The sequence below is a fragment of the Chanodichthys erythropterus genome, chromosome 22 (assembly GCF_024489055.1).
Source record: "Chanodichthys erythropterus isolate Z2021 chromosome 22, ASM2448905v1, whole genome shotgun sequence".
Classification (NCBI taxonomy): Eukaryota; Metazoa; Chordata; class Actinopteri; order Cypriniformes; family Xenocyprididae; genus Chanodichthys; species Chanodichthys erythropterus.
In genome coordinates this window covers 29524815-29552300 of record NC_090242.1, presented here as the reverse complement: position 1 = coordinate 29552300, position 27486 = coordinate 29524815, and the positions used below count along the sequence as shown (strand labels likewise).

The following is a 27486-nucleotide window of genomic DNA, read 5'->3' as shown; positions in this document are numbered from 1 at the left end:
CACCTAGGAGTGGAGTCTCCATTCCCTGGGCCTCAGCTCCTGTCTTGACAGGATGTCTACTCCCTAAATCTGTTGCCCAGGGATGTAGAGCCTGAGTCATCATCACCATGAAGGTACCAGGAGAAATAACACGTCCACAGACTCTGAGCGACCAATCATGTTCACTTCCCAGCCCATGAGGGAAGCATCTGTCGTAAGCGTTACACAATGACAAGGAGATCCCAGCACAGGACCTGTATTTAAAAGACCTGAATTTAAAAGACCTGTCGATACACCTGTGGCACATCTAATTATAACCTCTGTCATGTGAGCATTCCTATGACGTCACTGCCGAGGCTAAGAAAGTTCTAGGTCAATTTCATTGAAGTGTTGCATACATATTTACAGCTGGTCACACCAAAAAGTGTTCCCATAGCATTGAATCAAGCGCAACATTAAGTGTAGCTTTAGAAAGGGAACAGTTCTTTTAAATTGTAATAATATTTCACATTATTACAGTTTTACTGTATTTTTCATAAACATGAGAATTTTTACACTCTTTTCAATAATTGAAATCTCTATTTCACAAAATGACAGGAGATCAGTAAGCAGGAGCTGTCAAGCTCAAGATACTATAACCACTAGAAAGGCACCATAGAAACAGTCCACATTCGACATTCCAAGTCTTCTAATCTAGACCATACCAGATCATTGTGTTATATGGACTGATTTTATGGCAGGTAGTTGGAGGTAGTTAAACTGTCCCTGTGTGAAAGAAAGCTGTGTAAAAAAATATTTATTTTTTGCCATGTACACCAGAAAAGAAAAATTATAATGTAAAGAAGTATGCTAGACATTCATTAATGTAACTGATAAGCATTTCAGTTAAGAAAAATAAGTAGCATTTATATTTCAGTATTGTGTTATATTTTTATGTTAGAAAGTGGGGTTAAAAATTGCTCTGTGCATATGAGCTGGTGGGTTTATGGTTTGGTGTGTTGTGGATTGGGTGAGATGGGCCCAGGTGAAAAAAGTACACTTCCATAATGTACTTCATGTGGTCTATTTTCTATTTTGGTACTTAATATGCTAAAAATTCTTCTTTAGTACTTCTTAAGATAATCTTAAGAACATCTTAAGATGTACTCAACTGTGCTATTTTGAGACACCATGAATATGAACTAAAATGTGTTTTTAACATACTAAAAGTGTATTTAGTTACCACTTGTAGTATACTTATGGGTTCAAGTGTACTGAGAGAGCACATCCTGTATTTTATTGTATTATAATGACTATTTAATATTTACCTCTAAACTTTGACTAGGCTAGGTATGTTGCATATTAATTGTTCTAGGAACCTCAAAGCATATTTTAATTTGTGTGTATTTTGTGCTACTCCATAATGATGTTCTAGTTGAGGTTATTTGTTGCATAGGTAGGGCCCAAACATAAACTTAAGCCCAGGGGCCCACAGCCCCTATAAGTCCTGCCCTGATGACATTGTTCTGAGTGGGTAAATCCCCTATGGGATGATTACAGCATCATAGAAACACTTTTGAACAGCATATTTAAAGGTCAGGGCAAATACATTTTTCTTCAGAGATGTACATGTTATAGATTTTGACTAATGTTTATATTACTTAACAGAGTTGCCTTCTATTCTGTTCTACACAATCTATGTAGCAATAAATTAGTTAGATTGATAATAGTGGAACACTTCTGAAGTAAGTATGTAGTTTTTTTGACAGCTGCCAGTTGATATATACTTTACACTTTGTGAGATTTTTTGTTTGTTTGTTTACTATGTTGCTTTTATTTATTTATGTTATGAGTACTTCAAGTTCAAATGCTATTAATGAAATGCTACCTCTGGTTGTTTCTTTTCCCTTAGATTTTGTAAGGAGCTGACAATGGACAACCTGACATTCAGACACAGCATTCTCCTCCTTGAGGGACTGAAAGTTACACCTCAGTCCTCCTATCCAGTTTTCATCCTACTCTTTTTGGCTTATGTCTTTACTATGGTATCTAACTTTGTACTTATAGTGCTGATCTCAACAGAAAAGAATCTTCATCATCCTATGCATTTTCTTTTTTGTAACTTGCCACTGAACGATATGCTAGGGACCACTGTAATTTTGCCACGCTTAATGCAAGACATTTTAAAGGAAAGCTCAGAGCGATATATCACATATATGGAGTGTGTTACTCAAGCATATTTTTTACATATATTTATAGCAGCATGTCACTATGTGCTGATAATCATGGCCTTTGACAGATATGTGGCTATATGTAATCCACTTAGATATTCAGCTATAATGACCAATAAGATGGTGGTTAAACTATCAGCATTTGCTTGGGGCCTGGCAATTCTTTTGGTGACAATTATGTTAGGTCTCACTGTACGACTGTCTCATTGCAGATCTCAAATTGAAAACCCTTTCTGTGACAATGCCTCACTGTTTAAACTGTCTTGTGAAAGTGTGGTCATAAATAATATTTACGGAATTATTTATACTGTGGCTGTACTCTGCTTTTCAGCAGTATCTATATTTATAACATATGTCAAGATTGCTGTTGTATGCAAAAGTAGCAAAAACAAAGCACTCAACAGCAAAGCCATAAAAACCTGCAGCACTCATTTAGCTGTTTATTTAGTCATGTTTTTTTCTGGGGCTATCATGACATTTCTCCACCGTTTTCCTGAATACTCTGACAACAGGAAACTAGCTAGTATAATGTTCCACATTATACCACCAGGATTAAATCCCTTAGTATACGGTTTACAAACCAAAGAGATAAGACAAAAAATAGCTAAACTTTGGTGTAGAAAAAAAGTTATTTCTTTTTAATTTGTATTGCTTTTTTTACAAGAAGAGTAGGGAAAACTGTTTTCTTTAAAATTTGTTGTTTTACTTTTCTCATAAAGAAAATGCAGTATATGGTTAATATCCTCTCTCTCTTTCTCCATCAGGGCGGTGATTGCATTGCGACTGTTCTGAAATTATTGTCTTGCAATTTTCATACAATTTGTTTCATACTTTGACTGACATGTTCAAATACAGGAATTTTACAATTATTAGCAGACATTACATTTATGTAAACAAATCAGAAAATTATATTTATTCAGATCATCTTTGTTTCCCCTCACCAATCATTATCTGATTTTATATATATATATATATATATATATATATATATATATATATATATATATATATATATATATTTATCTACATATTTATGAATCTAAAATAGTCGAACTATACTTTGTGTTAATCAGATAATCAGATCACTCATCACGCATATAGGTCAGATCATTTGGGGGTTCTAAGTCTTTGGTAAATCTTCAAATGTTCTTGATTTTTCAGAATTAAAATTTCCTGATAAATTATTCACCCCCATGTCATCCAAGATGTTCATGTCTTTCTTTCTTCAGTCGAAAGAGAAATTAAGGCTTTCGAGGAAAACATTCCAGGATTTTTTTCCATATAGTGGACTTCAACAGTAATGGGTTGAAGGTCCAAATTTCAATGCAAATTAAGGGTCCAGTTTCAATGCAAATTTCACTGCAAAAAAAAAAAAAAAAAGTATATACTTTTTTAACCAAAAATGCTTGTCCATGACTTCACGCATTATGCAGTCACGTTGGAAAGGTCATGACGTAGGCAAAAGTACCGACCCAGTATTTACAAAGTGAACGTGCAAAGACTAAGTCAAATGCCCTTTACAAAAAAAAAAAAAAAAAGGTAAAACAATGATGTCGGACGATTTTGAAGTTGGAGTTTTTCAAGTACTCACGTGTGACCTTTCCAATGTGATACGTGAAGTCGTGGACACTAGTGGAAAACAAGCATTTGTGGTTGAAAAGTATATATATATATATATATATATATATATATATATATATATATATATATATATATATATATATATATATATATATATATATATATATATATATATATATATATATATATATATATATATATATATATATATATATATATATATATATATATATATATATATATATATATATATATATATAAATATATGTATATATATATATATATATATATATACACATGAACATCTTGGATAACATGGGGGTGAGTAAATTTTAAATCTGAAGTGAACTAATACTTTAAACCTTTCTTCTCACTGCAAGGTATTACAACATATTTAATGTCCTGTTTCAGGGACTTTGTATCTCCTGAATTTCTTCATTGTCTGAAATCACATAGCTTGCATTTTAGTCCAAACCAAGATCACTAAAGGTGAGACCAACTCAAAATGAAGACTAGAAAGGGCTGAGTCTGTGACAAGACACTCTAAATAGGTTAGTCGGAAAAGCTGTGGAGAAGAAAGTAATGTAATGAATGTGTCAAATGTAAAGTGTTTGAATGATCATTGTTAACAATAAAATGTTCATATTGTTCAAAGCTACACTATAGTTGCATCTCAATCAGCTCCCTAACTCACTAGGTCTTGAATCAGTAGGCTATTCTGTGTACACAAATTTGTGCACTGTTAGGACCCTGGCTCACTACTCATTGGGACACTGATGACTCTATATCCAGCAACATGACAATGTCCTCATTATACAACGTCACTACTGGTATTTATAAATATCAGCAAAACTGACATCTTTGACATTTTTTAACGGTATTTAAAGTACATTACGATAAATACTTTGCTTTTTATATATACCTGGAAAATTTCAACCTTAAATAAACTACACATTTTAGCTATTATGTTCATTACCTGTCTAGTGTATGTTTATGCTGAAATATAATTAAATAACTTTTTGATTTTTGACATCTATCGCATGTCATTATGTGCGGTGAGTTGGCGTGATTTATGTTTGACACTTCGGAACTTCTGTTAAGGGAATGTTCGGTTGTTAAAGGTACAATATGTAAAATTTTTGCAGTAAAATATCCAAAAACCACTAGGCTAGTGTTATATATTTTGTCCAGCTGTCACGATCATTACTGGGAGTGCCCTTGTCTGCCACCAGAGGGTACTCCAACCCTGACTGTTTACATCCTGGACTTTGGTTTTCACCCCATGAACTACATTACCCATAACTCACCTCCTGGTACTCATTATCCTTGTTTCATTGCACCCAGCTGTTTTGTGTTTGTTCAATTAGTGTCTGTCTATTTATACCTGGTTTGTCTCTGCTTTTGTCATGGTGTCTTCATTCATGTTGCCTGAGTCCCTGTGTTGGTTTGCTTTTTGTTTTGTTCCTGTTATTATTTTGTTTGGACTGTCTACCTGGATGTTTTGACTATTGACTGGTTTATGGATTACGTTTCTGGATTTCCCCAATAAATACCTGCAATTGGACCTACCCTGTTTGTCTTCGTGTGTGCCGTGACACCAGCTGATTACTAACAATATCTCTAATGTTTTCAACGACTTGTAAATCATGAGAAAATTCCCATATTAATGTTTATAACTCATTAATAAATGGTTCACATGTGTTCACTTTACATTAAAGTTCACTTTCACAGGTTATTAATGTTTATAACTCATTAATAAATGGTTCACATGTTTCCATTTTACATTAAGGTTCACTTTCACAGGTTATTAATGTTTATAACTCATGAATAAATGATTGATTTCTTCTAAGCTATCTGGTATGCTGAAGAGGTTAAACTGATCAGGAAGAATATTTCTACCAGAAAGACTCAGGAGGCAAGATAACGAAACAATGATATTTATTACCAATCAGCAAGCAAAATATCACAAGATAAGGTTCTTTGGCGTAGGCCCCGTCCGTAGCTCACATCCTGAGGGTTTAAATATCATTTAAATATCATTGTTTCAGTATCTTGCCTCCTGAGGGTTTCGGACTTTGCGTTTCCTGCCTGAAGATGAAGGCAGGGGCTTACCCGACCCCCGGGAAGTATGGACAGGGACCATCCTGGTGGTGGTGGGAAGGATGGAGGTGAAGGTTGGCGTCAGCATCTGCAAACTCAGACATGTGTAAGTACCGATCTTTTATACTCCAAGTGTTAGATAATGATTGGTTAGATCTAACCTAATAAGTAACGTAACATTGGAGTCTTCCCAGCAGAACTTGCACTAGAGCTTCATTTATAAGGCAATCTTTAGTGGTAAAAGTGATAGTTCTACCATATTTGTAACAGGAAGTCAGTTTTGCAACCTTGGCTAATAGTATACACGAAACTAGATAATTATCAGATGTCATCGCTCTGTTCCAGAATTGTGACAGTATTAGATCTAAAGTATGATTATGACAATGAGTGGGTCCTGACACGTGTTGTCTAACTCCAGTAGAGTTTAGAATGTCTGTAAATGCTAATCCCAATATGTCTTTTTCATTATCTACATAGATATTAAAATCACCAACAATTAGGGCTTTATCTGCAGCCAGTACTAACTTCAATAGAAAATCACCAAATTCTTCGATAAAGTCTGTATAGTGCCCTGGTTGCCTATATAGTAGCCAGCACAAATGTCAAATGGGATTTATGACTTACACTAGATAGCATTACATAAAGCACCATCACTTTGAAGGAATTATATTTGAAACTATACTTTGAGTGAAAGTGAAGACATTACATTACTATATATTACAGCAACACCACCCCCTTTGCTTTTCAGACGAGGTTCATGTTTTTAACATTAATCTTGAGGCATGGACTCATTCAAAGTAATGTAATCATTTGATTTTAGCCAGGTTTTTTGTCAAACACAGCACATCTGGGTTATAATATCTGATCATATAATTTACAATAAGTGCTTTTGAAGAATGGAATCTAATATTCAGCAACCCAGATCATTTGTTCATATGTATTATATCTGTTTTTTAAATGGGTTTGGGTTTTTTTGTATTTACTAATTTGGGGAACAGACACAGTCTCTGTGATGATATCTAGGTGAAAGAGTCTCTATATATTGAGGTTTATCTTACTTCTGTGACATGAGACAGCTAGCAGACGGTCGGTTTAGCCAGTCAGTTACTTGAAGTAAGCCCTTAGATTTTAAATTACTTTAATTACTTAATAGCTTTTCATTAAACTCAAGAACCCCCTGCAGTTCCACCACTAACCCTAGTCTGGGAAACCCTGATGCACTGTAATATTTAATGCACTTCATGATGTTAATAACAAAGACTGCAAAATACTTTGAATTTTTTTATCAATATGGTACAAGATTGGCCTATTTAAATCAATGAGATTTATGAATTAGGTCAAAAGTAATCTAAAAAGTAATCAAAAAGGAGTCAGAAAACATTACCTAAAATGAGTAATCATTACTAGCTATATTTTTTGTCATGTAATTTAGAATCAGTTACTGACTACAATTTGTAAGTAGTAATTTAAGTAATCCCAGGCAGCACTGTTTATAACCGAAATGTGCTCTGGCAATAGGCTCATCTTCCAGTGTAAAAAATTGTTGTTTCATTACTTGTTTGTTGTTCAACTATCAATTTACTTATAATGCTTGAAAAGAGTTTGTTTATTCTTTCTGTATTGGTGGTATAATCTTGCTTAAACTGTATGTGTGGCAGCTTGTAAAGAAAGAAGAGAGTGATGCAATTTCATGTTATATCTTTATCATAATCTTCTATCTTCATGTCACTGTCCACAGTTAAAGGCCAATTCACACCGCACAGACAAACACCAACAAACACGTTTGTTGGGTTTTGTCTGATCAGTGTGTTACTCCTGTTGGCATCTTTTGGAGCTGGTTGGAGTTTGTTTTCACCTGACTGAACATGTTCAATAGGTGTTTGTTGGGGTCTGTTGGGGCCGTGTGACCATGATAGTTATTTTTCATAAATTTCTAAATCCAACTGCCAACTTGGTTGATTGTGTTTGTTGGTGTTTGACTGTGCAATGTGAATTGGCCTTAAAACCACCTCAGTGGGATTCAGAGATCATTTGAAATAAAAATGGAATTGCGATTTTTTTAAATGGTATATTTTTAAATGTAATATTTCCTTATATGAACATTAAAAAACAGTTGTTTCCAAATGAACCATACAGTTTTAACAATCCTAAAACATATTAGAAATTATAATCTGAAATCACTTTGACAATTTTTTTGATTCGAGTAATGGATAAAAAATATAGTATCTTACATGGAAAAACAAGCAATTAAACAAAATTATAATATCATTACAAATAGTAGATTTGTTGATTTTTTGCACTACTGAAAATACAATGGAGTGAAAGAAATTTTCAGATTTCCGTAACTGTAATAATCAACTGAATGTTTTAACTACACAATAACCAGGTTTATATATGTATCATCAATCAATCAATTTGCTTCATTCTCATACATTGTAACTAACTGAATCTTGTTTGTTCCACACATATTCATACCTTTTAACAGATGAAATTGAATTGTTTTCACAATGAACAGATTTATGCAGATTCTAAGCAACAGAAGGAACTGTTTTCCTGGAGGTTTTAAAAGTAACAGTGCATCTACAAAACGCTCTCTTCATTGCATCTTGCAGTTCTTTATTCCTCAAGCTGTAAATGATGGGGTTCAGCAGGGGTGTGAGCACAGAGTACAGCACAGCAATGACTATGCGAACATCTGGGTCAAATCTAGCAACTCGATATGAGATATACACAAATGTGGCTGAAACATATGAGATACACACCACTATCAGGTGGGACACAAAAGTGGCCGCAACTTTGAGCCGCTGTGCCTTGCTCATTTTTCTCATAGCTTTGCCAATACAGACATACGAAATTAAGATGAAAAGGAATGTACTGAGAAGTGCAATGAGGGCATTTGTTAGGGAAAAAATACCATTCCTGGTGGTGTCAACACAGGCAAGACTCACTAGTGAAGAGTGATCACAGAACATGTGCCTAACGATATTAGGCCCACAGTAAGGCAGCTGAGTCGCCCAAATTGCTGGAGGCAGCACTATAATGACCCCAAAACCCCAAGAAGCAAATATCAATAGAATACAGAGCCGCCTGGTCATGATAGTCGTGTACCGAAGGGGGTTACAGATTGCTACGTACCGATCAAACGCCATCACGGTCAGCAAAGCACGCCCTGTCACTCCAGTTGAGAGAACAAAGTACATCTGTACAAAGCATCCTGTTTTGGAAATGGTCTTGACCTCAGTCAGCAACACTGACAGCATTTTGGGAATGGTCACTGATGTGTACACGATATCAGAAAAGGATAAATTATGAAGGAAAAAATACATAGGAGTGTTGAGCTTGGGGTCGGTTCTAACAAGATAAATGATCATGCTGTTTCCACTCAGAATAGAAACATAGACAGTGAAGAAAATGGGAAGCACATATCTGTCCTTCAGTCCATCGAGGGTGAAATATTCCACAGGCCCACTGGTGTTCATTGTGGTTATTTTCAGATCTTGACCTGGTCAAGGAAATATATGTGGGAAATAACAGTAAAACAAATAAAAAACAATGTGCAATGTGTGCCGTATATTGGGGGATACCTTATTATCTACAGTACATACAGTTTTATGCTTTATTATCTTGGTAATGATGTAGTCTTTAAAGTATATGCACCCACATTAAAAATTAAAGAGAGGCCTTATACAGTACACTGTTTACTATATTAATAAATCATAGTATATAATAAATATTATTATATGTTGCTATTAATGAATAATATGCTTTAGACGTTATTTAAACATGCCATTAAAGTTCATATTTTTTACTGCATAAAAAAAAATTATTTAGATATTAAAAATATCTGACAATTTCTGGATATGTAGAGAAATTGAACTAACCTTACAATAAAATATGAAGTGAAATGTAATCAGTGCTATATTTAACCATCATTCATAACAATTAAATTCTGTAGTTTAGTTAAGTCTCTAACAGTTGAGAGTCAGTAAAGGTCAGTGTTGTCACTCTGGCGTCTTCCTGTGTGACGAACATTAAACACAGAAGGAGCTTTAAATGCGGACATTTTCAAGAATGAGAATGGGGTTTTTTTGTTTTTGTTTTTTTTATTATTATTATTATTAACCACTTTCCAGTTAATGATGTTGTGCATTTTATATCCTTGGCAACAACTCTCATGGTGCATCATTAAGAGTAGCAAATGACAGTTTTGTTTTGTTGGATTCATGACTATATATTCAGATCATATTATTATATTATTATTATCTTCATTATTTTTTATTTTATTTTTTTTAATTTATTGAACAGAGAAACACAATCCATACCATTACAATAACAATACAGAAATTTGAAATGCTAGGGGGGATATAAATAAAATCATAGGAATACATTAAAAAGTGTACATGCTTGCAAAATTCTAATAGCTTTTTGTTTCTTTGAGGGTAATATAGATTCAATATAATATTTCACTTTGTTTTTAAATGCTATAAAACATGGTTTTTACCTGAAAATTTACATTTATGGATATGAAATTTGGCCATTAAAATAAAAATAAAAAAAATAATAAAATAAGTGCAAGTCTGTTTATCTTTGGAGTTTACAATAATGCCTAAAAGAACATCTTTCCACTGTAAAATAAAATTTCCAACAATAAAGTCAAATACATTTTGCCAAAAAAAAAGGAAAAAAAAAAAGATACATAAGGGCAGTGCCAAAATAAATGAACCGGCTTCTGTTGGCAAAAGCTACAACTTACATCTATGTCTTTTTAAATTTAATTAAATAATGTTTAGCAGGGTGTATTTTGTGGAGAAGCTTAAAAGACACTTCTTTAACCTTGTTTGTTAAGAGATACCAATTAGGCAGAAGACTGACTTTTTTCCAATCAACAACATGCAAAAATTGATTCCAATATGCAATTACATGTGGTTTCAATTACATCCTTCTGGAAAAGAGCTCTTATTGATCTATTATAATTATTACAGCAGAAACATATTTTACCTACAGGGGAATGATTTGGTGAGAGGCATGGTAGTTGCTGATAATTAACTCTTTTTTGTTGTTTATACAGCATGCATATTCTAGAAGAAATTGCACCAAAAAAAAGTTGAGAATTCCTTTGGTGTTATGAGAATATTCTTTTTTTCTTTTTTTTTTTTCATGAATTCCTCATATGTAAAAAGAAGGCCCTCAGAGTTAAATAGCTGATCTACCAGAACAATATTATTGTGAAACCAATTTTCGTAGAAAATGGATTTTTGTTTATATAAAATATCCTTATTATTCCAAATAATGTAATGGTGTGGTCAGAAGTTGTGATTGAAAATCAGAATCCATGCAAGAAAAGCTTGACGATAAAATGCAGAAAGATTCACCAGTATTTTGTTGATATCAAAGTTACAAACAAGAAAGAAATGTATGATGCCCAGGCTGGATAAAATATGAAAGGGAATCATATTCCAAATAGAGCTTGGATATTTAACAAGTTGTCTAATCCAGTTTACTTTAAATGTATTGTTTAGTGTAGTAAAGTCTAGGAAGTTTGAGCCACCATTTTCATATCTCTAAATCACTAAAATAGTTCACTAAAATAGTTTTCCTTATATAAAATTAAAGAGAATCTTATGAATCTCCTTTGATATTTTATTATCAACATGAAGAGCTATAGCTGTATAAGTTAGCCGAGATACACCTTCTGCTTTGGAAATCAAAACTCTTCCTCTTAACAATAGATCTCTTGGAAGCCATTGGTTTAACTTCTTTTGAGTATTTTGAATAATAGGATTAAAATGTAATAAACTTCTATTCTGTTGATTCTTACTTACTATAATTCCTAGGTATTTGACTTCTGTTTTGACTGGAATGTTACAATAAGATGCCACAGAACATTCTTTAACTGCCATAAGTTCACACTTGTTTACATTTAAAAAGACACCAGACGCTTTAGAAAACTCTTCATGATTTGGATCACTTTTCAAACAGCCAAACTGCTGAAATCACGTGACTTTGGCGCTCCGAACCGCTGATTCCACAAGCTGATTCATAACGCTCCGATGCTTCCTGAAGCAGTGTTTTGAAATCGGCCATCACTATATAAGTCATTATTTTGTTTTTGTTGGCACACCAAAAATATTCTCGTCGTTTTATAATATTAATATTGAACCAATGTACTCACATGAACTGATTTAAATATGTTTTAAGTACCTTTATTAATCTTTAAAGAGAAGATGTCATTGCTCCCTATGCAGGCCTCACAGAGCCATCGGATTTTAACTAAAATATCTTAATTTGTGTTCCAAAGATTAACGAAGGTCTTACGGGTGTGGAACGGCATGAGGGTAAGTAATAAATGACAGGGTGAACTAACCCTTTAAATCTTGTATTGGTTTTCTTTATCGAAATAGATCTTCTTTTACACATTCTTCAAAACAGCTTTTGGTTAAAACAACAGTGCTTCCGATTTTGGATTATGGAGATTTAGTTTTCAGGTCTGCTTCAAAAACTCTCCTTCATAAATTGGATGTTATTTACCACTCTGCAATCCGCTTTGTGACTGGAGCTTCATTTAACACTCACCATTGCCACCTGTATTCTTTATTGAATTGGTCTTCTCTTCGTTCTTGAAAAGACACATTCATTGGTTTCTGTTTATTTATAAAAACTCTTATTGGTAAAACTCCATCATATTTACAGTCCCTTCTAAATGTTTATAATACAAGTCGTAATCTGTGCTCTAGCAGTTTCTTTACTCTCTGCATACCCAAAGTCCGTACCTCCTTTGGTCGTTGCTCTTTTCAGTTCCCTGCTGCATATGATTGGAATTATCTGCAGCAGACTCTAAAGCTTAGTTCATTTAAATCACTTTCTTCCTTTAAAAATTCAATTCAGTCAATAATTCAAGATCATTGTACTTGTTTTTAGATATTTGTTTGTTTTTATATGTCACTGTTTATAGCTGTGTTATTTGTATCTTTACTATGTTTTTTTTTTTTTTTTGTATTGTACTAGCTTTTTACACTGCCTCTTGGCATATAAAGGGTTGTAAAGAGTTTTAATTGCGTTAGTAAAGAAATTTCCAAAATCAAATTTTATAAGTGACTTAAAAATAAACTGATGAGTCAAAGGCCTTACAGAAATCAAGAAAAATAATAAATTCCTTGTCTACATTAAATTCTGGATAATCCAAAATATCTAAAACTAATCTTATATTGTTTGTAATATGCCTGTTCCTCGTGAATCCAGATAGCTTTATGGTCTGTTGATGGAGTAGAAGTAATATCAATTACCACATCATCTTTAATAAAGTTCTCAGATACTAACCAAAAGTCTATTCTGGACAGACTGGACCCTGTTTTATTGCTCCAGGTAAATGACTTATTATGTGGAAATTTGGCTCTCCAAATATCTATGAGATTGAATTAATCCCTTAAGTTTCGTAGACTGTTGTTATTTATCTTCATTATTATAAGATGAAAATTTTCGAAATGTTGTAAAGATATATTTAAATAATATGAAGGAAACTTATATATAAACGCGTGAACCTGTGAACAAATTTTTTTTTTTCATTTTTTATTCAGTATTTTTGAATGAACAAAGATTATTTTGCATGATATATTATATATTTTAATATATTTACTATGTTTATGACGCCATCTAGTGTTGAAGATAAGAAAGTTACTTAACTGGAAACATTTAATGTGTGTGTGTGTGTGTGTGTGTGTGTGTGTGTGTGTGTGTGTGTGTGTGTGTGTGTGTGTGTGTGTGTGTGTGTGTGTGTGTGTGTGTGTGTGTGTGTGTGTGTGTGTGTGTGTGTGTGTGTGTGTGTGTGTGTGTGTGTATATTCCGTTCACTAAATTAATGTATGCAGTCTTTGGGGGGATATATATATATATATATATATATATATATATATATATATATATATATATATATATATATATATATATATATATATATATATAAATCCATCCACTGTCATTTATGTAAATTTAGCTGATTTGGCAGCACTGCTACCACAACATTTGGAGAATGGCAAGTAGAAGGAGAATCCATGAACTAAAATGTGCTTTTAACATACTATCTCTGTATTTAAAAAATGTATTTAGTTACCACAGTGTTAACTAAATATTTATTTTAAATACAGAGTTAGTATGGTAAAAGCCCATTTTAGTTCATATTCATGGTGTCTCAAAATAGCAGAGTTAAGTACACTTTTTTAATTTTTAAGATATCAAGTAAAAAATTAGAGCACTTTAAGTACATTATGGAAGTGTGCTTTTTTCACCTGGGTCAAGCTGCTGAACCTGAAAGAAAGTGCTGTGGAACAATAGATGTGAGCAGTCTTCACCCTGGGTTTGGCCTTTTGAGTGGCATATTGTAAATGCACCTGTCATCTTGACTGCCTGTTTGAGAAGGATCCTCTATCTGACCTTCCTCCAAACTATCCATTAGTCTGGACCTAAGGAACATAACCCAGCCTAGTGTGTAGAAACGCTTTCACCATACCAGGTGCAAACTCTAAACACAAAGGGGCAACCAACAGGGCCTGAAGGTCTGCTATTTTTTTTCCCAAATTTCTAATTTTCTCTGCAATAGTTTCAATGGGCTCAAAGGGAGCCAATGTCAGGCCTTCCAGAACAATGGCCAGATCCCAAGTTGAAAACCTCGTGTGGCTTGCAGGCCTCAGCCTAAAAGCACCATGTAGGAAACATGACATCAATGGGTTTCTCCCCAGTGCGATGACTCATCATCCAAAGGTGTGTGGTAAACAGCTATGGCTGCCACGTAGGCCCTTAGAGTGGAGGGGGTTACCCCTGGGGAGAACCAAACCTGAAGGAACTCCAACACTGAGCCAATTGAGCAGTTAACTGGGTCCATCTGGCGCATGAAGTGAAAACTCTCCACTTCAAGGCATACAATTTCCTTGTTGAGGGAGCTCTAGAGTTGAGTATGGTCTCAATGACCTCAGTTGAGAGACCAGAGTTTAAGAGTTGTGCCCCTCAGAGGCCAAACCCACTGTTCTGGACAGGGGTGAAAGACAGTGACCCCTGCCTGAGACAAAAGGTCCCTCCTAATGGGAATCTTCCAAGAAGAGCTACTGAGGAGAGACATCAGGGCCCGTATGTATAAAGCCACTCAGAGTAAAATTTTAGTCTTATGTGTGTCAAAATTCTAAGACTTAAGAATAAGTATGATTCATAAAGGTTCAAGACAAGGTCTTAGCTCCTAAATTATTTAAGAGAGCTGTAGAGGTCTCTTAACCTAGTTAAGAGTAACAGGATGGCAGCAAAGAAGAGGAGACACATGCTTTCCAATGAAGATATGATGTACTGGAGTTATATGATTATATTGATAAAATGGTCCCACTTTAAATTAAGTGGCCTTAACTACTATGTATTTACATTTAAATGAATGATTTGATACAATGCACTTATTGCGTACATACATATTTTTACATTGTACTTATATTTTAAAAACACCTGCATGTAATTACATCTGTAATTAATTTCTGTAATTGCATTTATAATTACACTGTTGACCCATCCCTTACACCTTACCCCTACCCTTAAACCTACCCATACCGCCAAAGCTTTCCCTAACCTTACGTGTATCCCAATTCAATAGCAGAAAAAGTGTTTTGCAATTCAGTATGAACCCAATAAGTACATTGTACTTATTTTTTGATGTAAGTACATAGTAGTTAAGGCCACTTAATATAAAGTGGGACCATTTAATAAATATTACTTAAACAATAATTCATATGTTTAATGCATTTTAATACTTTTAAAGGTGCTGTATGCGATTTCTCAAATTTGTTGATATTTGAAATCAACCCAAACAAACACACCCCTCTCTTCATTTCGCTGCCTCCAAAACTCACACTCCAATACTAAACACTCTGCCCCGAATCTGTCTCGAACCCCGGCCCGATCACTGTAGGCACGCGAGACGAGTGCACTACCAGTGACGCTAAAACACCTCATTCTCTAGCTGGTGTCGGTGTGCAGTAGTTTAACTGCACAACTCTCACTATCTGGCCTCTATTACACTAGCAATATGAGAGTGGATGTTTGTTTATCACTGCTGACGCACAACAAAATGCTTCACGAAAAATAAAGCGCATGATGAACGACAAGGAAACACAAAAAATTAACGTACAGTACACAAGAGTAAATACAAACAAGAGTTTGTTGTTAAGCGTCAACAGAACAGCAGCTCCAGACAATCAAACCTAGTGTTACTTATACATGAGAAGGAATCAAAGCAGCATCCGCGTCTGTTTTCAGGCCTTCCTGCTTAGCTCCAGCGCTGGAAGGTTTTTCTAATATTAACGCGATCCAAAAGCACTTGCCCAGTCATAAACCTTCATTGCAGTGATATTCTTTTGAGCTCTTTAGTATTGTGTAAAGTTACACCAAACATAGTGGCCAAAATTGATGTGCAAAGGTTTTTGTTTGTTTGTTTGTTTGTTTGTTTTTAAATGACCTTACAATTTTGCTTAAACCACAAAAATGAGGAAAATATTTTTATTTGTATGTTTATATTATTTAAGTGTTTTAAAATATGACATTGACTACAACATAATCAATTTTTAATATTTCATTGGTTCTCTCATGTTTTTCCATGTGTTCATCATTTCTTTGCATGACAGCCTGGCCAAAAATAAATTGAAATAATTTGAAATTTCATTTTATTACCACACATGAAACAATTGACTCCAAGCACAGCTACACAATATGCTTACATCTTTTAACACACTTTTTTATTTTTAAAATAACATTAAATTATTGGTGTTGTGCTCCTGTGACTTCACCCTTGCAGACTCGCTATTGGCTGATTCAGAGGTTAAGGGCGGTTTCATTTTGAGTTAACATTATTGTAGTCCTTAGTTCACATCACTTAAGTCAGCACTTAAGAATCAGTCATATACTTTACTAAAAGTTGTTTTTAGCTTCTTTATAAAAGTCTCCTACTCTTAGAAAAGTCCTACTCATTACTAAGAATTTTTTGACACTTAAGTCAAAACTTAAGGCTATTCTTAAGAGCATTTCTGATAAGTTTTATACATATGGGCCCAGGTCTGAGAATCATGTCGGGCCGGCCAGAACAGGGCTACTAGTATTAGACAAGGGACCAGGGGAACCTCTGTAGAAGCAGAGCAGAGCGATCCCTCAATGTATCCCTCGATGTAACTGAATATGAGAATGCCATGGAGTCACAGCAGACCTAGAGCTGCATTCACACACGTCATAAAGGTGCAGGGTTACAATGCTAGACCGAAAGGAAGAAACCAATATTGGTAAGCTTCGCCCTCACAAAGTGAAACTTGAGGAAATTCCTGTGTTGAGGAAGGATGTATATGGAATTTAGGGGTGTTCGATTGCAGGTTTTTTGGAGTCGACTCCGACTCCCAACTCCCAACTCCCACTGTAGGAGTCGTTGGAATCGACTCCTCGACTCCATTTACTGTACATCAAAACAGGGTCATAAATAAGCCAAGATGGCAGTCCTTACACAATTTATTTTTCACCGACACGAAGCCTTAAAATCCCCTCATTACAACAACACACGTTTAGCAAGACTGTCCAAGTTAGTCCAATTTAGAGATGAATTGATGAGTAGCCTATCAATATTGCTAATTGCGATACCTAATTTTACCAAGAGAAAAGTCATAAAAACATCTGTGGTCGAATATTATGTCAGAATTAAATAAACGAGAAAGCAGGGATTCTTTAATGAATTCATCTCATTATAATGGTCGGGAGATGGCGCTAAACGCACACGATCATTGTCTTAAAAGTGCTTGGACACGAGAGTTAAAGATACTAAAATTAATACAATATATAAAAACTGCATACAATAATGTACACTTATTAATGTGTTTATTGTTGATGTGAGTTTATTATTTTTATGTATGGTTAGTTTAATAAACACGGTTAACTATGGAAAATCAAATCTATATTTATTGCAATAATACAAGCTACCATCAATACTAAAGCTGACACGGAGGTATGTATAATTACAAACTAAATTCTCTATGACTATTATCTATTTCTAAAGTAAGCTACATAAATGTATGTGACAAAGTTTCTGTGACAGCTCTCTGACGCGATTCGTCAGTGTCCAAATTCCTCACTTCATTACGTTCACTACTTGCTTAGTGCACTTAACCATAGACATTATGCCAGTGCCCAAGGAAGTCGACCGGAAGTTGAAGTCGGCCGTGTGCTGCCATCTTGTAGCAGAACTTCACTTGCGTTAGCATCCCATTGACTCCCATTCATTTTGGCGTCACTTTGACAGCGAATAACTTTACATCTGAGGCGTTTAAAGACTCCATTTGTCCATTATTCATTTCTAAAGATACACGACAATGTATAAAGGGCTCCATTACCTTCTATGTTACATTATGGCCCCGTAGAAACAGTTTTTGTAAAAATAAGCTAACGATTGCGTCATAACCACTTGACTCTCTGTCGCACAGTAGAGAAATTACCGTACAGACAAGAGGAGAAGCTCGCAGGCAATAGTATGCATTAACTTAATATGGCGTACTGGCATTACATTTTAAAATACTATACAAAATAATTAATCAGAATACTTACTCCTGCTCACTCACGCCAAAGAACTCCCCGCTCAAGCTCACCGTCTCTGCAAGATTAACGATGGCAGTTTTCACGCACAGCTACTAGAAGAATTACATCTGTCAGACAGGTTGCTGACGTCATCAAGCTTAGTTTGAGTCTGCGTGTCAGAAACAGAAGTGCTAAAAATCGCTAAAATGGGCTTCACTTGTCTCAATTGAGTTCCAATGGGGTCGCTGTATCCATTTCTTTTACTGTCTATGCATTATGCACTTAACTGCCATGCATTATGTAGGCTATGGATTCGAGAATCAGTAAATAAGTGAAGGATTCTGGACACAGCAACAGAGTTGACAACCGAGAGTCGATTCCTGTGCTGAAGTTGACCCCGACTCTGGGGCTATTCAGAGTCGAGGAATTGACTCTTTTGGAGTCGACTCCCCATCACTAATGGAAGTATGTGCCCTGAGATCTATTGTGACAAACAAGTCCTCGAAACTGATTTGAATCACAATTAGCTTCAACGGTAACATCTTGAATTTTAATGTTTTTAAAGTGCCATTCAGCTGGCTCAGATCTAGAATTGGACGCAACCCCTATCTTTTTAAAGTACCAGCTGTAGAACACATTCTATGGCCTCTGTGGTAGATTTTCCCCTACACACCTGACTTAAGTTAAACCAGGTGTCCCAGACACCTATGAATTTATTTTTGAGTCGACGTCTCGGCCTGTTTGTGCACTAAGCTCTTTAGTGCTCCTCCACTAAACACTATCACTTGAGTATAGAAGTAAGATCTCTAGTGCCTAGTTTGCTGCACAGCCTAAAAACCAAACAGACTCCAGACTGTGCCTTAGAATATGCTTTAATCAGGGCCGGAGGACCTCATATCAATCACAGAGAATCCCACCAGCAAGAAGAATACAACAGTTTATATAGGATAGGAGCATGGTAAAGCATTCTACAATATGACTGGTTCTTCATATGTCAAACCCTCATGTTACTAGGTAAAGCAAGATCTGCCCAAATCATGTGTTTATTAGTCCGTTGGTTACTCAGTATCATGGGGCTGTTATATTTAGATATAATGATCTAAGGCAGATGAGAAACGAACTGAATTCTGTAGCCTCTTTCTATAGTCTGACTATAGACACATTTGGCAGAAGTTTCCACACTACCAGATGGTCTACCAAGGGAACCAACCTCTCAAGACTGGTCTCTGGCGTATTTCAAGAAGTCAACTCTGAACCCTGAAGAGGATGACCGACAGGGAACAATTGTCACAATCAGACAACGTGAATTTCGTTGACAAATAATTTGTCATAATTTTCACATCATTTTTTCACTGATGAAAATGAGACAATAACTAAATAAAAATCAGTTTTGAATGACAAACTCTATGATGAAAATCTATTGACATTTTCTTCAACAAATAAAAACAAGACAAAAATGTTAGGGAGGGACGATTTTGGGAAGAGATCCATTCAGAACTGATGTCCAGTCCTGAGTGGTATGCACACATTTGAACTGTAATATGTGGGACACAAGTTGGCATACACTTGGTGTATGTCTCATAAAACATTTAAAAATGTAAACATCTGGGAGAAAGAGAAGAACAGACATATGGATAAATCTGAAAAAGTGTGATGATCTGAAAGGGAGCATGCAAAAAGCCGTCTCTCAGACAGTGCACGAGTACTGAATTGAGCTCTTTTTTATGAATTTCTGCACTTGAGCGGACAAATACACAAAATTATATCAAAATGTCGATTTTGGCAAGTATTCTCTTAAAAACAGTCAGCCAGGGTTGCCAGGTTTGGTAACAAAACCAGCCCAATTATTATTCAAAACCCACCCAATCACAGCCAAAACTAGCCCAACTGCATTCTGGTGGGTAGGAACTACTAATTATTTGGATCAGTATTCTAAAGTGAAGATCATGGAAACCCACTAGTAATTACTTAAGTGTTACTAAATACATCAGAAGGTATTACTGTACAAAACTGTACAAGAATGTACAAAAACCTTGAAAGTTTACAATGACTTCAGTAGTTACTAGAGAGTTATCATGTTTCTCACTTTAGAATACTGATCCAAATAATTAGTAATTCCTTCTGAAGGACTTGATAATACTTCAGTCATTACTAGTAGGTTACCATGACCTTTACTTTAGAATTAATTATACATTATGCATCATTGTTAATTGTGAATCTGTATATAGTAGTTCTAGGTAGTTCTTTGGGAGGTATGAAAAAAACAGTAGTTACTGATTAACATATAGTGAACTACCACCTACAACTGAGCACTATTACCTACTAATTCATTAATAGTTTCTGGTTAGTTAATAGTAGTTACTAGAGTGTTAATAATGCATTGTTCATTTGTTCCTGTGTAGTTATTCATTAATGAAGGATCAGTATTCTAAAGTATTACCCAATTCAGGTGACTAAAACTAAATGGCATTTTAGTCAAAAGACTAAAACTAAATCGAAATTTGCTGTCAAAATTAACACTGCACAGAGCCATTTCTATACCATCATAACTTCCAATACAGTGCGAGTTCCCTTGAAAGGAAACAGTTGTGCTGTTTGTGGAAACCATGATACTTTTTCCCCCCTCAGGATGCTTTTAAGAATAGAAAATTTAAAAGAACAGTATGTATAAAACTTCTCAGAAATGTTTTAAAGAATAGTCTTAAGCTTGGACTATAAAAAGTAGGACTTGTCTAAACTTTTATAAAGAAGCTAAAAGCAATTTTCAACAAAGTCTAAGACTGATTCTTAAGTGCTGACTGAGGTGGCATTTAAGTGTTGCAAATTAAGAACAATGATGTCAACCCAAAATGGCCGCCCTCAACCACTGAATCAACCAATAGTGAGCCTGCAAGGGTGAAGTCATTTAATCTAATATAATAAAATCACTTAATTAACAATGAAACTGCTAAATTGCTTTGCATTGTGCAAAATTATCACAAATTAGTCTTGATGCTGTGGAATCATTTTATATTGATATATGTCTCCTCATTTACAGTTAGAGAAAACATGCAAACATGAGTTTCATCAATGGCTCCAACAACTCCAGGGAAGAATGAAATCCTCATAAAAGTGGCTTCCTTTTGCTGAATGTTGACGACAAAGACTTAACAGAGCAGCCATCAAGTGTTAGACAGTATTTGTTACACCTTTTGGGGTATACTTGTAAATAAACTGCATTTGGATCCTCACTCTCTGCTGAATGCTGTTTCCACCCCAAATCATTACAGTATAGGTTATTAAGTGCGGAGGTTTTTGGTCCAATAAGTAGAATCTCTGTTTTTTTTCTAAATGTAATAACAGGAAATTTCTAGTCATCCCATTTTTTATATCAGCTATGCATTCCATTCATTTTGTGAATCAACAAGTTTCGTCAGGACACGAAGAAAAATAGAGCTGAGTATCATCAGTGAAAACTAAAGCCATGCATCCTAATGATCTCCCAAGGGTCGCATGTACAGAGCGAAAATCAACGGTCCTAGTACTGATCCCTGCGGTACTCCATACTGAACTTGTGATCGGTATGATATATCTTTGTTTACTGATACAATTTTTTTAATACTTTATTTTTGCTTTTCATAACAGGGAACCATTAATAGCAATCACAACATGTTCATAAGTTTCAGAAACAAGATTTCACACTGAATACATAAAAAAGGTGTCTTGTATGAATATATGAATATGTAAACATGAGGAAAATAAATAAAATTAATAAATAAAATTAACCTGATAAGAAAGCATAATATCTACATACATACACATTTATACATATACACATACATGACCATGCATACTCACATACTCGTACCATATGCATACATACTTGTGACAACCTACATACGTCTATGTTCATACACATGTCAGTGAAAATAAGTTAACTGAATAACCAAAGTAAAATGAATATAAGAATGGAAATAAAAACTTTAAATGACACTTACACACTTGTTCCCTTTGACATTAACAAGAACTAAAACAAAAGGTGGTAAAAATTTTTATTAACCTAATTGTCAGATGAACTATAGTTTCTAGTTGAAATAACAGACAGTAGCTAAGACTAGTCAAAGCACACAAAGCACCCATCTATCCTTGACCACTGAGCTCTTAATAAGTTATCAATTAAGATTAAATGATGATTTACTGCTACAAATTGATAACGGTCAGATAAGTATGATTTAAACCATGCAGCTCCACTAATGCCATTTTTAAATCTAATGAGAGCAGTCTCAGCACTATGGTAAGGTCTAAATCCTGACTGGACATCCTCACAGATACTATTTATTTCTAAATATGAACATAGTTGTGAGGATACTGCCTTTTCTAGTATTTTTTACAGAAATGGTAGATTCGAGATCGGCCTGTAATTGACTAATTCTCTAGGATCAAGTAGTGGTTTTTTTTGTTGTTGTTGTTTTTTTAATAAGTGGTTTAATAATAGCCAGCTTAAAAGTTTTTGATACGTATCCTAGTGACAAAGATTAATTAATAATATTAAGAAGAGGATCTATGACCTGTGAAGAAGCATCTTTTTCAGTAGCTTAGTCGGTATAGGGACTATATATGTTGTTGATTTAGAAGATTTAACGAGTTTAGACACTTCTTTCTCTCCTGTAGCAACGAAAGAATGGAATTTTTCCTCAGGGACACTACAATTCACTTATTGATGCAATACTGTAGTAAACGGTTTCATGGTTATAATTTTCTCTCTAATATTATCAATCTTGCAAGTACAGAAGTTCATAGTAAAGGAATAAAGGTGAGGAGCCTGCAGGACCTGCTAAATCCAAAAAAATTCTAAATCCAACTACCAGTTTGGATGATTGTGTTTGTTAGCGTTTGTCGGTGCAATGTGAATTGGCCTTCAGAGATTCAGAGATCATTTGAAATAAAAATGGAATTGCGATTTTTTTAAATGGGATATTTTTAAATGTAATATCTCCTCATGATATGAACATTACAAAACAGTTGTTTCCAAATTAAGCATACAGTTTTAACAATCCTAAAACATATTAGAAATTATAATCTGAAATCACTATGACCATTTTTATGATTTGAGTAATGGATAAAAATATAGAATTTTACATGGAAAAACAAACAATCAAACAAAATTATAATATCATTACAAATAGTAGATTTGTTGATTTCTTGCACTACTGAAAATACAATGGAGTGAAAGAAATTTTCAGATTTCTGTAACTGTAATTATAGATCCAATTTGCTTCAGTCTTGTTTGTTCCACACATATTCATACTTTTTAATGGATGAAATTGAATTGTTTTCACAATGAACAGATTTATGCAGATTCTAAGCAACAGAAGGAACTGTTTTCCTGGAGGTTTTAAAAGTAACAGTGCATCTACAAAACGCTCTCTTCATTGCATCTTGCAGTTCTTTATTCCTCAAGCTGTAAATGATGGGGTTCAGCAGGGGTGTGAGCACAGAGTACAGCACAGCAATGACTATACGAACATCTGGGTCAAATCTAGCAACTCGATATGAGATATACACAAAGGTGGCTGAAACATATGAGATACACACCACTATCAGGTGGGACACACAAGTGGCCGCAGCTTTGAGCTGTTGTGCCTTGCTCATTTTTCTCATAGCTTTGCCAATACAGACATACGAAATTAAGATGAAAAGGAATGTACTGAGAAGTGCAATGAGGGCATTTGTTAGGGACAAAATACCATTCCTGGTGGTGTCAACACAGGCAAGACTCACTAGTGAAGAGTGATCACAGAACATGTGCCTAACGATATTAGGCCCACAGTAAGGCAGCTGAGTCGCCCAAATAGCTGGAGGCAGCACTACAATGACCCCAAAACCCCAAGAAGCAAATATCAATAGAATACAGAGCCGCCTGGTCATGATAGTCGTGTACCGAAGGGGGTTACAGATTGCTACGTACCGATCAAACGCCATCACGGTCAGCAAAGCGCGCCCTGTCACTCCAGTTGAGAGAAAAAAGTACATCTGTACAAAGCATCCTGTTTTGGAAATGGTCTTGACCTCAGTCAGCAACACTGACAGCATTTTGGGAATGGTCACTGATGTGTACACGATATCAGAAAAGGATAAATTATGAAGGAAAAAATACATAGGAGTGTTGAGCTTGGGGTCGGTTCTAACAAGATAAATGATCATGCTGTTTCCACTCAGAATAGAAACATAGACAGTGAAGAAAATGGGAAGCACATATCTGTCCTTCAGTCCATCGAGGGTGAAATATTCCACAGGCCCACTGGTGTTCATTGTGGTGATTTGCAGATCCTGACCTGGTCAAGGAAATATGTGTGGGAAATAACAGTAAAACAAAACAAAACAAAACAAATAAAAAAAAAAAATTATTTCCGCAATGTGCAATGTGTGCCGTATATTGGGGAATACCTTATTATCTACAGTACATATTTTCTGCTATCTTGGTAATGTTGTAGTCTTTAAAGTATATGCACCCACATTAAAAATTAAAGAGAGGCCTTATACAGTAAACTGTTTACTACATTAATAAATTATAGTATATAATATTATATTATATGTTGCTATTAATGAATAACATTATGCTTTAGATGTCATTTAAACATGCCATTAAAGTTCATATTTTTACTGCAGAAAAAAGTAATTTAGATATTTAAAATATCTCACAATATCTGGATATGTAGAGAAATTGAACTAACCTTACAATAAAATATGAAGTGAAATGTAGTCAGTATTATATTTGACCATCATTCATAACAATTAAATTCTGTAGTTTAGTTAAGTCTCTAACAGTTGAGAGTCAGTAAAGGTCAGTGTTGTCACTCTGGCGTCTTCCTGTGTGACGAACTTTAAACACAGAAGGAGCTTTAAATGCGGACATTTTCAAGAATGAAAAAAACACATTGTTTTTTTTAATTATTATTATTAACCACTTTCCATTTAATGATGTTGTGCATTTTATATCCTTGGCAACAACTCTCATGGTGCATCATTAAGAGTAGCAAATGACAGTTTAGTTTTGTTGGATTCATGACTATATATTCAGATTATATTATTATTATCTTCATTATTATAAGCTGAAAATGTTTGAAATGTTGTAAAGATATATTTATATAATATAAAGGAAACCTGTAAACAAAATGAAAAAGCTAAACAATCAATTATATTTTCCCAGTATTTTTGAATAAGCAAAGATTATTTTGCATTATATATTTTATGTTAATATTTAATTTAAGGCCTTATTTATATTTAGATCTTTTATTTTTAGATGTAAAGGATAATGGCCACTGGCCACTGGCCATTGTCCTTTATATATATATATATATATAGTACACTTAGATTTTTTTAAAGATTTTTATTCTTAAGATAGTAAGTACAAAATTAGAGCACTTCAAGTACTTTATGGAAGTGTACTTTTTTCACCTGGGTCAAGCTGCTGAACCTGAAAAAAAATGCTGTGGAACAATAGATGTGAGCAGTGATCTATACTTCACCCTGGGTTTGGCCTTTTGAGTGGCATATTGTAAATACACCTGTCATCTTGACTGCCTGTTTGAGAAGGATCCTCTATCTGACCTTCCTCCAAACTATCCTGCCATGACACGCATGAGCACTCTTGATTTCTCAAAACAAAGCTCCTCCTGAGTCAGCAAGAACTGTGGCACTGCAATCAAGTCAAAACTGCAAAGCTAGAATCCTGCTTCCTCTGCAAAGCACCAGAAAGTGCAGTCTTAATGATGACAAAACTTAAGGTGAACCTATAGTCTATGGCCCAGTTTCACAGATAGGGCTTAGCCTAAGCCAGGGTTAGGCCTAAGTTAAATTAGTACACTAGAAAATAACATCACTGGTGTGCTTCTTGTGACAAAACAATGGCACTGACATATTTTGTGATATGTCAAGATAGTACAAGTTGTTTTCGGTTAAAACAGCTAAAACAAGTCTAGGACTAGCTTAAGCCTGGTCTGTGAAACTGGGGGTATAGCATATCAATTATAATTAAAGCTAGAATGCACAGCTAGCATACCTACATAAATATTAGTTTCATATTCTTCAGGAGAAAGCATCTTTTAATTCCTGGAATGTCATATGATATACACTACTGTTATTGTCACAGCCACTAGCACTTGCACTCCATTTCCCAGCATCCCTCTGGTTCCTCACTCAATGCACTCCTGCACTCACTCACCAATCACCTGCACCTGCAAGTCATCAACACTCATCAGCACTCCCTATTTAAGCAGTCGCCTTCCTCACCACAGTTGTCTGGTCTTGTCTATGGATAGCACAATGTTATATGAACCACCTGCTACTGACCTGCTACTGACCTGCTACTGACCTGCTACTGACCTGCTACTGACCTGCTACTGACCTGCTACTGACCTGCTACTGACCTGCTACTGACCTGCTACTGACCTGCTACTGACCTGCTACTGACCTGAGCCATCCAGATATCCCTCCATCCGTCTTCCATCGTCTGTTCTCCCTCCTTTGTTGATCTATTCCTGCAAAGAGACATTCTCCCATTACTACTTCAGCTTAATGACTGTTTACTGTGCTTGTGTCCATTCTCACCTGCATCATCTGCCAGTTTCTGTGCCTCTATTTTCAATAAACTACCTGTTTAACACTTACCTGCCTGCCTCCATCTGTGTCCTGACAGAAGACCAGACCTCATGCAGAGCTCCATGGATTCTGGCTGGGAATTCGTGGCGGCAGCTCAATCCAGCCGCGATCTGTTTACATTCATAGATAAGTTCTGTGATCTGGTCCATACTAGTTCCTTAGATGACGAGAAAATCAAGAATCTGTACTGGATCGGGGCTAACTTTGTTGAACCCCAAGAACTCCCCGATCTGAGCCCTCAGTTAAAATGGCTGCTGCCACACCTGAGCCCCTGGTCAAGATGGCCGCCGTCACGCCTGAGCTCTCAGTTAAGATAGCTGCCGCCACAGCTATGAATCACTTCCTCATCCAGGATCCTATCCCTAATCTCAGTCCAGTGATGATGATTCCAGTCCCTTACCACA

General features: G+C 35.1%; 3 protein-coding genes across 3 annotated transcripts; 1 reads left to right on the top strand and 2 right to left on the bottom strand.

Moving 5' to 3' along the window:
• Positions 1–1889: 1889 nt before the first annotated feature.
• LOC137012172 (olfactory receptor 8G17-like) lies at positions 1890–2831 on the top strand. Its single transcript, XM_067375281.1, has one exon. The coding sequence runs from the start codon at positions 1890–1892 to the stop codon at positions 2829–2831; it is 942 nt and encodes a 313-aa protein (XP_067231382.1).
• A 5567-nt stretch (positions 2832–8398) lies between these two features.
• Positions 8399–9352, bottom strand: LOC137012173 (olfactory receptor 4E2-like). The gene has a single exon (XM_067375282.1). The coding sequence runs from the start codon at positions 9347–9349 to the stop codon at positions 8399–8401; it is 951 nt and encodes a 316-aa protein (XP_067231383.1). The 5' UTR covers positions 9350–9352.
• A 9803-nt stretch (positions 9353–19155) lies between these two features.
• Positions 19156–27231, bottom strand: LOC137012287 (olfactory receptor 6C75-like). The gene is made up of 4 exons (XM_067375417.1): positions 27092–27231; positions 26873–26961; positions 23865–24756; positions 19156–19213 (listed from the first exon to the last, which is right to left on the bottom strand). The coding sequence occupies exons 1-4, from the start codon at positions 27229–27231 to the stop codon at positions 19156–19158; spliced, it is 1179 nt and encodes a 392-aa protein (XP_067231518.1).
• Between the last annotated feature and the right edge of the window lie 255 nt (positions 27232–27486).

Coding starts and splice junctions, on each gene's coding strand:
- LOC137012172 (XM_067375281.1), top strand. CDS start 1,890: ATGGACAACCTGACATTCAGACACAGCATTCTCCTCCTTGAGGGACTG.
- LOC137012287 (XM_067375417.1), bottom strand. CDS start 27,231: ATGGACCAGATCACAGAACTTATCTATGAATGTAAACAGATCGCGGCT. Junction 26,962..27,091: donor ACACAGATGGAGGCAGGCAG/GTAAGTGTTAAA, acceptor GTCTCTTTGCAG/GAATAGATCAACAAAGGAGG. Junction 24,757..26,872: donor CAGTAGCAGGTCAGTAGCAG/GTCAGTAGCAGG, acceptor TTCCTTGACCAG/GTCAGGATCTGCAAATCACC.
- LOC137012173 (XM_067375282.1), bottom strand. CDS start 9,349: ATGAACACCAGTGGGCCTGTGGAATATTTCACCCTCGATGGACTGAAG.